Here is a 10,283-nt window from a genome sequence, read left to right on the forward strand (position 1 = left end):
TGGAATAAAACATCGAGCAAAAGTCCAAGCCTTCCATCATTTATCAAGTATATATGTGAATTAAATTAAATAGAAATAATATTATGATATCCAAGATATCCATGTTATCACATGAAACAACCTACACCTCCAACTAACAACGCTATAAGAAGAGCTAAGCAAATAGTAACTTAGACAAACAATGGTTTGCTGGGATGTGAAGGGTTAGAGGCTTATCATGGCATATTGCATATTTCATATTGACAAAACTCCACAATCAGTTTACTTAGTTTATTATTTTTTATTTACCCAACAAATTTAAATGTTGTTAAATATGACAAGAGGTGAAGCAACAACTACATCATCTAGGTATTTTAAACGAGTTCGGAAGCAACACATAGCATTTATCAAACGACCTCATATTTAAAATATGAGTTTTGTCATGTTTTGTATAAACATATTTAATATTTATTAAACAGGAAAATAACACGCACCATGTTATTTTACACATTTTTCAAGGCAAGTTGCATATATAAAACATTTTAATCAGAATTATGGTTTAATAGTTATGAATTAAACCGCTTTAATATGACACTAATGCAAATTAAATCAAACAACAATGTTAAATACTTTTATCATGCATGTAAGTTGGACATTATTAATCTATGCAAAATTCTAAACATTTTACATGTTTAAACCATTTTAATATGACGCACGGTTAATTAGTTACTAAAATTTTAAAATCTTGGCTTTTTCTCTAATTACTAAATGTCCACGATTAAATGATAAATCGTACATGCCGAAAAAATACTGCAAGGGCCAAAATTGCTGGAATTGGGACGATCTGAGCTGAGTGCAGGATAAAACAGAATGCTTGGTGCAAGGTTTCGGCTGGGAGCTCGCCTATGGGTCGAGGCCCGGTCAGTGAGGCTGGGCTGAGCAGGCCGGGTGGCGCTGGGCTGGCCTTGTTGAGCTGGCTTGGCCCGAGGGCGCACTGGGGCGCTGACGGATCTTGACGAGGCAGACGGAGGCGAGGTCGTGGCCCACGCGGGCGTTGGCACCTATCGACGCGGGCAGATGGTCGTCCTCCTCGCAAAGGGATCGAGCGTGAACGATGGTGCAACAATGATGTGGTCGGCCAGGGGCGGCGCGCAGGCGGGGAATGAAGTCGAGGCGCCGGATTTGGATTTCTCCGACACACATCCGGTCGAGACCCATGACGGCGGGCTTCAAGGGGCGGCGGCCAACGAAGCTCCATGACGGTTGCGCTGCAAATAGAGACAAAGAGGTGATGCGTGAGGAAAGGGAAGAGAAGAAGCCTGAAGAAGGAGGAAGAAGGCCGCGCAGGGGTTTGTGCACTACGTGGAAAGGCTAGACATAACACAGAGGGAAAGCGCGGGCAACCCGGCAACAAGTTTTACAACACCGAAAATGACTGCGATTTGACCGACTATAATGTCATTAGAGTTTTAATGATTCGGGTATTAAACGGATTTTGGATGTGATGAAATTTGGCAGACGGTATATCTATAATAAAATAAGACCGCACGCCAACTTTTAACCGATTCCGATAATATTTTATACACGCCTTTTAAATCTATATATTTCTAAGGCCGCAGACGCGTGCAAGTGTGGTTGGTCATGAAATGATCAATGACGAGAACGGAGAGAATCGACAACTAGAGACGGATGCAAGTTTTGAAAAATAACGGCAACGAAGTGCTGATGCCATGTAGATGATGCGAATGATGCTATGATGAATGCAGCAAACAAATAGATCATACAACAAAACTCGAAATAAATGAAAGGCATCTCGAGCGTCGGTCTCGAATTATTATAGTTTGTTGCCGCATTAATAAGAACGGGTGGGTTGTAGGCTTGTAGCTATGGAATAGGGATCAATAGAGAAGAGGAAGGCAAGCTGGTCTTGTGTGGCCTTTTGTGTGTGTCTTCCTTTTTCCTTAATAGATGGTACGTGTAGATAAGATTCGTCGCCGATGTTTTTCCCTTTTTTTTCTTCCAGCTTCCTTTTTTTTAACACGGTACAGATACACACGCCCATATAAATATGGATACACTTATCCTTACGAACGCACACATGCATACTTTATCCATATGATCATTTTTGAAAGATTAAGCAGGCATATCATTTTAAGATTTATTAAATCACCGTAGGTGCCTCGTCGACAGGGACGTTTCCTTCCATTGAATACGCATCGTTCGAAATCCTGTAATATATTCAAAAATAATGCGAACACCAGGTCTTGAACTTTAATAGACTCAGAACACCACAGTTCTTCTAACCATCTAACTACAGATTGGTTCCCAACTTTCTTTTCTCTTTTGTTGGTATTGTGTGTGCGGGGAAGGTAAGAGGAGAAACAAACCGAAAAGTGTTTTTTGACTTTTGTGGGGAGTTGAGCAAACAAAACAAGTGAAACAAACAAAAAATGATAAGTGATGATTCCTTGATGTAAAGGGGTTGAATTGAAATCTGTTAAGTTTTGATTTTTTTTTCTCAGAGTTTGTACGTTATGTGAAAATTGGTAAGTGATGATGACTCGTTAATGTGAAGGCGAATGAATTAAGAGGAAAAAACAAGAAATGGAAACATACCATTTAGTTGAAAATTGCACGGTTGATTGTTCTCTAAGAATTGGCAACTTATGAGAAAATTGGCAAGTTGTTGACTGTTTTCTAGGAATTGACAAGTTATGAGAAAATTGGTAACAATTTATAACGTGGTGGTGAAGGAAGAAGTGGAGATGTATTGGGGTGAACGATTGAGAGAAGAAAAGAAAAAGGGCAAACATGAAAAGGACCGGAGGAGGAGGTGAGATGAGACTACCAACTCTTTTTTAATACCAGAAATACAGTGAACTTCTCTACAAACTATTTTTTCTTTAAAAATACTGAATACTCTTTAAAAATTGTGATTTTTATATTTATTCAGAAAAATGTATTTTATTTTTACTTTTAGTAGGTTCTTATATATTTGTAAATTCTTTTTTTCTTTACCTAATAATAAAGAGGCTATCGTTTTCGTCGGAAAACCCACCGAGGTGATTTTACAAAAAAGCCCTTACTGTTTATGATATTAAACTCGTAGTATATATTAAATATTTTTTTAAATACTCATATCTTTTAAATCGTAACTCCAAATTTAACATATTATACATGAAATTTGATTAGAAAAATATGTAGAATTTAAATATGATATTATTTTATCTGTTAAACGTTTAATAAAAATACTATCTAGGATGCAATCTTAATAAATAAGTCATTATTCGTCTTTCTTTCATACCGGTACTCATCCGGGTTGGGAATGAACACGTTAACAAAATCAGGATTAGAGATGAAACTGAAGGTCACTTGACTGATTCTTTGTACGTATTAAATCTACATGCAAGCCGTGTTAAAGTAGAAGACCTGTGAAATTTTGAACTGCATTTTTGTAGGATAAGACCATCTTTATTTGTATCGTAACTATAAATTCTTAAATTATAGACATTTTTTATAAATTAAGAGCGTGTGCCGTGTGGTATTTCTTTTTCCCGTTGCAATGCATGGGCCCTTTTGCTAGTAAAGTTTACACAGCCGGGTTTTGGACGAAAATCAACTGAGAAACCTAACGAACAAAAAAACTTTGTTTTGAGACACAAACGAAAGAACTACTCAACAGAGTGGGCTGGTGGCCCATTAGAACAGAGTGACATTCTTAATGGGCCTGAATGCGAAAAATTTAATCCTTCCCAAAACCAAATGCCCAAAACAGAAGGTTTCTGCGGATGCATGCTGGGGAGCCCCTATCTGCCACTCTTTGCGGCAGGGAATCCTATACCGCACAGGGGAGGCGCCCCGACTGAGCCGGCCCAGATTCGTTTCCTTTTTTTTGTTACTTTTTTCCTTTTCGCTTTTTTCCTTTTTTTGGTTCGTTTTTTCTTTCCTTTTTTCTTTTCTTTTTGTATTTGAAGCAAAAACATTTTTCGAATTTGAAGAATAATTTTGAAATTGTATGAACAAATTTGGAATCGCGAACAATTTTTTAAAGCACACATATTTTTTGAATTTTGAGAATTTTTTTAAAAACTCCGTACAACTTTGAAAGCCCGAAGAAATTTATAAAGGACGAACACTTTATGAATTTCGAGAACAAATTTTGAAATTAAGAATTTTTTTAAAGAAATCTGAACAAACTTGGAAGTGCGAATAATTTTTTAAAGCACAATTTTTTTAAATCTTGCGATAAAATTTTTGAAACGGAAAATAATTTTGAAAAAACCGAAATTTTTTGGAAGCGCGAACAATTTTTTAAAGCACGAACGTTTTTAGAATCTTGAGAACAAATTTTGAAACGAATAATTTTTTTGTTAAATCCTGAACAAATTTGGAACCGCGAACAATTTTAAAAGAACAGGAACATATTTCTAATTCGTGACAAAAAATTTAAATTGTGATTCGTTTTTTGAAAATGAGAGATTTTTTTAAAACGAACATATTTTGTAAATTTCGATTTTTGTAAACGGGAATATTTTCCGAATTTGCGAACAAATTTTGAAATAACAAACATTTTTTAAACTGTGAAAATAATAAAACATGAAGAAATTTCAAATTCGTGAACAAAATTATAAAAGTGTGAACATTTTTTTGAATTATGAACAAAATTTAAAAGAACAGGAACATATTTCTAATTCGTGAACACAATTTTAAATTTGTGATTTGTTTTTCTAAAATGAGGGCATTTTTTGAAAACACGAATATTTTCTGAAATTTCGGATTTTCCTTTGAAAATGGGAACATTTTTGAAAATTTGAACTTTTTTCAAATCTGTGAACAAATTTTGAAAAAGGAAACATTTTTAAATTGTGAACAAATTTTCAAACATGAACAAATTTCAGATTTGTGAACAAAACTATAAAAGTGTGAATATTTTTTGAATTGTGATTTTTTTGTAAACGTGGACAATTTTTGAATTGTGAACAATTTTTGACACATGTACAAATTTCAAATTCATAAACAAAATTAGAAAATTATGAATACTTTTCGAATCTGCTAGCAAATTTTGAAACGGAGAACATGTTTCCAATTGTGAGCAAAATTTTAAAATTATGAACATTTTTTGAATCTGCGAACAAATTTTGAAACTGAGCACATTTTGTGAATTGTAAAGAAATTTTAAAATAAGAATAAATTTCAAATTCATGAACAAAATTGTAAATTATGAACATTTTTCGAATTTAAAGAACATTTTCTGAAAATATAGAACATTTTTCTAAATCGAAAACATGTTAAAAAATCCAGGACAATTTTTTAAAACAGAAACAGAAAAGAAAAAAAGAAACCGAAAAAAAGAGACAGAAAAACCATTTCAGAAAACCTTCTAGAAGTGGGCTAAATGCTAAATGGGCCAGCCCATTTAAATTCGCTAGCTCCCTTCCCTGTGCGAAGCCCGACGCCGCTTAGGAAATTCCCTGCGACCCCGTCGCGGTGTCCTCCGTCCAACTCCGGCAGCTTCTCCCGGCCGGCGCTCCCTCGCCTTCCTCTCCTTCCTAGACCCCGCCACGACCGAACTCCCATCCCATGGGGGCTTCCGAATCTCTACTGGCCAGGCAGCAGCAGCAGCGACCGCAGTGGGCGGACGAGATCACGACGGTGTCCGACGGCCGGCGCGACGCCGTGGACGAAGACCCTCTCCTCCGCCGCATCCGGTCACTTACCATCGTAAGAACATGATTTCCCCGGCCCTTTTCTCCTCGCTGTGGTTTTTTACTGCTAATTTACCTTTTGATTGGGGATTTTGAAGGCCCCGCCGCTGTTGAGCAGTCAGCCAGCGGCGGGCTCGGAGACGGAGACCAGCTTCACTGACATCCTTGTCCGGAAACCCTCCGGATCCTCCTCAGCCGCCTCTGGTGAATAAGCGACATGCTGCAATTTTGGTCAGAGTATTGGGAATGAGACGCTGTGGAAACCTATACTTGAAATCGTGCAGCGAATTAGTTGGATCTATCATAGGTGTTGGTACGAGCTCATTGATTTCTTGGTGATTATCTGTAGGCAATTTGAGCCCAAATCTGATGTTTGAGCTTTTCGCCATGTACCGTGAATGGCAAGAAGAGATGGCCAAGGAAATCAGTGGAAGACAGGTAGGTACGAAATTTGTTTGATGTTGTTTACAAAGAAACAGTAACTTGCAGAAGATATTTCTCACTGAGCTAAATGGAGGCAATTGCGTATCATCTCATGCTATATTGTGGCAATTGGATAGGATATAGCGCTTTCAGGGTACTTATCAATGTTTAGAAATCTTCTTCTGTTTCTGTCGGAGATAACATATCGCTTCATGGATTGGTGCTTGTTCTGTTTGCTGACACTTGGATGTCCATAACTTGGTTTCTCGAGCTATGAATTTAGCACTTGTATCACATTTCTATCACATGTTAAACTGATGGTTTTGCTATAACCCTCCATTCAAATTAATAAAACCATTGGCATCGCACTTTGCTTATAGAGTATAGAGTAGATACCGAACGATGCACTTAGAAAGTGCGATACATAACTTAACTGACTAATTCTAAGTGCTCATGGAGTCATGGTATTTATCTATTACTTAGAACAAAGCTGAAGAGATTTGGTATTGTAAATTTTACAATTCATGCCTTCTATTGTCAGCTATTTTATAGAGAGGAACTCTTTTTACTGCAGGGAGAGCTAGAAAATAAGATAGAAACGGCAGATGCATTGGCTGTTAAACTTCTCCAGCGGTTCAATTACTCCGTTACTTCGATGAGATCAACCTCTCACAATCTTGCTGAAGGTAACCAATGCAGTGTTTTATTAGGTAGATAGAACAATCAATTGAGAAACTGGAACTATTCACTGACATTGCATTATGAAATATTCGCAGTTCATCCGCTGCAGGTGGAAGTTGGTGAATTGAAGGGCAGGTTAACTGAAGTAATAAGTAATTGCGACGCACTGTGCAAGAGGATTACTGCAGAAGGGCCAGAAAGTTTGCGAAGGTCTGTTGAACCTTTCACCACTGGCATACTGGGGACCGGAGGTGGATCCCCTGACCCAAAAGACCAGCCCTGAGGACACAAATATGCCTGATTGTCTGAACAGCTGGTGATATAAAAGGCATTGCAGGGAACTACGTAGATAGCACGGGAGGATGTCCATCCGAAGATGTGCCAGATGTGCCATGAGACTTCTCTAGATTGATTGGATTATTGGTATCCTTTCGTTGGAATTCAGTCTCTCCTGTTGTAGACTTGTAGTGCTTAACTTTCTTTGTGCGTAGGTGTGTGGTGTATACGGTCGGTTTTAATATCCTGAACGCATGGGCAGTATTCGTTCGTGGCTTCTTGTACCTCTTTTTCAAGCAGATTTGGTCATTCGTTCTCCATAGATTTGTACATTGGCTGCTCTGTTCAGTTTCCCCTTGTGTGTGTGTGTGTGTGTGTGTGTGTGTGAGAGAGAGAGAGAGAGAGAGAGAGAAAGAAAGCACAAATGTAAGACGTTTTTGCACTTTAATTTAAACTGCAAACGTTTGTTTACAAGGGAGTATGTCACATCAAACTACAATAGTTGAGGCAACTACAAACGTTTTCTTTTTGTTTTTTTACAGGAAACAATGTAAAATAAAGTAAGTAATGGTCCAAATAGTTCTGCATTTCCTCCATGCAGTATCCGAATGAGTTTTCTCATAATCTGTTTGTAATTCGACTGGGAAATGAATAGTTGTGTGTTATAGGTCTAAACTATTTTACGTGTCGTTGATACTGAATATTTTTTGCAACACAAATTTGACTATCCAAATTAATTCTTTGACCACTAGTTGATTCAACAGTATGTTAGAGTTTCGCAACAACAAAAAATAGTATATTAGAGTTGCTCTATAATATAAGACGTACTCCCTCCGTCCCAAAATTAGTGTCACAACTTTGTACTAGCTCTAGTACAAAGTTGTAATGAGATTAAGACACTTATTTAGGGATGAAGGGAGTATTACTTTACTATCCAACTTAGTGCTTTGTTGAAGCAGAAGAAAAAAGTTGAGGAAACCCATGGGCTAAGCCCATTATGTGATTTTGAGGATGCGCCTATACCTTTGGACACTAATATAGTCCGAACATCAGGTTAGAGAGGTAACCCGAGGAAACGATCGTTTCCCGAAATCACTAATTAAGGGGTATACCTTGCGAAGGTCACCCTCCTCTTCTCTCGTCATGACAAATAGTACACAGCATACGCGTCATTTGTCGCAACCAGTAACTTTAGCTTTTTTCCTTAGATTCTCTTTTTAAAACATTTTATCTTTTGAATTGTGCATCAAATCACAAACCATTTTCACCGTTTGATTTCTATCATCAAGATCTTTGAATTGGATCCCATCTTAATAGATTTCGACAAACTTTTCTTTCGGGAAATACTAATAAACAGAAATAAAGAAAGTAAAAAACAAAAAACAAAAATCAGAAGAAATAAAAGAACAAAAAAAGAACAGAAGAAAAAAGGGAACCTCGAAGTGGAATTCTGTTTTTTTTCACTTTTTTCAGAACCCCATGATGTGATTTTCCCTTTTTGGAAAACGTAGATGTGCTTTTCCTTTTCGGGAAGCACGGTCATGTTCTTGCAGAGGCACACTGCGGTATTCCCTTTACGAGAAGCATAGTTGTACTTCCTGCAGAAGCACAACTATTCTTTTTAAAAAGAACAAATGTTATTTATTTTTTGGAAGCACGTGTGCTTCATGTGACATAAATAAACCAAATAAATAAATAAAAACATAGGGAATCCAAGCATAATTTGAAAACAAAAGAAACTAAAAGAATGAAAAAGAACCTGAAAATGCGTGTAGAAAAGAGAAAATGTTATGTTCCCGCGGGGTGCACCCAACAAGCGACACTCGGTGGCGGCTGGATGCACCAAGTGGCGCACTCCACCAAAAGTGCCCGTTGGGTTCCTTCCTAAAGGGATACCCCTTATTTAGTTGCTCTCATCATTTCCTTGGCCAAACCTCAATCGCCTCCCTCATGTGTTCTCTCCAGTGAGGGTTTAGAGTGACGACAACATGGCTGATTGTTGAAATATTCCTGGATGATTTTTTAATTTACAAAACCTCTTTTAATGATTGCTTGAACAACCTTGATCAAATTATATAGAGATGTAAAGAAACTAATCTTGTCTCGAATTTGGAGAAGTGTCAATTTATGGTGAATGAAGGTATAGACCTTCGGCATAAAATTTCTGAAAGGGGTATTGAGGTGGATAAAGCTAAAGTTGATGCAATTGAGAAAATGTCATGCCCTAAAGATATCAAAGGTATTAGAAGTTTCCTAGGTCATGTTGGTTTATATAGAAGGTTCATAAAAAAGTTACTAAAATTTCCAAGCCACTTACTAATCTTTTGCAAAAAGATGTCCCATTTATTTTTGATGATGATTGTGTAGAAGCCTTTGAAATACTTAAGGAAGTCTTAATATCTGCACCCATGTTTCAACCACGTGACTGGAACCTACCCTTTGAAATAATGTGTGATGCTAGTGATTTTGTTGTTGGTGCTCTACTAGGACAAAGAGTCGATAAGAAGTTCAATGTTATTCATTATGCTAGTAAAACCCTACACAGTGCTCAAAAGAATTATACTACTACTGAGAAATAGTTTTTAGCAGTTGTGTTTGTTTGTGATAAATTCAGATCTTATATTGTTGATTTTAAAGTAACCATTCACACCTATCTTGCTGCTATTAAATATGTGATGGAAAAGAAAGATGCTAAACCTAGACTGGTTAGGTGGGTTCTTTTACTACAAGAGTTTGATTTGCTTATTGTTGATAAAAGTGAGCCAAAAACCATGTAGCAGATAATTGTCTAGGATGAAAAATACTATTGATGACCCACTACCTATTGATGATAGTTTTCCAGCTCAGCAATTAGCTGTTGTAAATCCTTCTACTTCACGCAATAATCCTTGGTATGCAGATTATGCTAATTACGTTGTTGCTAAATATATACCATCTAGTTACACATACCAACAAAAGAAAAAATTATTCTTTGAAGACATTATTTTTGGGATGACCAACATTTAAATAAAGAAGGAGTAGATAATGTTATTAGGCCATGTGTGCCTGAGCATGAATAGGAATAAATCCTATAGAAGTGTCATTCCAAAGCGTACGGAGGACACCATGCCGGAGACAAAACTGTGCATAAGGTATTAGAGTCTGGTTTTTACTGGCCTACTCCCTTCAAGGATGCACGTAAATTTTTTCTTTATTGTGATGAATGTAAAAGAATTGGTA

The 10,283-nt window shown here is 37.0% G+C and overlaps 1 protein-coding gene across 1 annotated transcript; it reads left to right on the forward strand.

Moving 5' to 3' along the window:
• Window positions 1-5,422: 5,422 nt before the first annotated feature.
• On the forward strand, window positions 5,423-7,384 carry LOC123451082. The gene is made up of 5 exons (XM_045128094.1): window positions 5,423-5,700; window positions 5,783-5,888; window positions 6,034-6,122; window positions 6,682-6,793; window positions 6,884-7,384. Exons 1-5 carry the CDS (start codon window positions 5,560-5,562, stop codon window positions 7,069-7,071), a joined length of 636 nt encoding a protein of 211 aa, XP_044984029.1. The 5' UTR covers window positions 5,423-5,559; the 3' UTR covers window positions 7,072-7,384.
• The last annotated feature ends 2,899 nt before the right edge of the window (window positions 7,385-10,283 follow it).

The sequence above is a fragment of the Hordeum vulgare genome, chromosome 4H (assembly GCF_904849725.1).
Source record: "Hordeum vulgare subsp. vulgare chromosome 4H, MorexV3_pseudomolecules_assembly, whole genome shotgun sequence".
Taxonomy (NCBI): Eukaryota; Viridiplantae; Streptophyta; class Magnoliopsida; order Poales; family Poaceae; genus Hordeum; species Hordeum vulgare.

What these genes read in the sequence shown, in the direction of transcription:
- LOC123451082 (XM_045128094.1), top strand. Translation starts at nt 5,560, where the DNA reads ATGGGGGCTTCCGAATCTCTACTGGCCAGGCAGCAGCAGCAGCGACCG. An exon ending in AGGAAATCAGTGGAAGACAG is followed by an intron (nt 6,123 to 6,681) that starts GTAGGTACGAAA and finishes TTTTTACTGCAG; the next exon opens with GGAGAGCTAGAAAATAAGAT. An exon ending in CTCTCACAATCTTGCTGAAG is followed by an intron (nt 6,794 to 6,883) that starts GTAACCAATGCA and finishes AAATATTCGCAG; the next exon opens with TTCATCCGCTGCAGGTGGAA.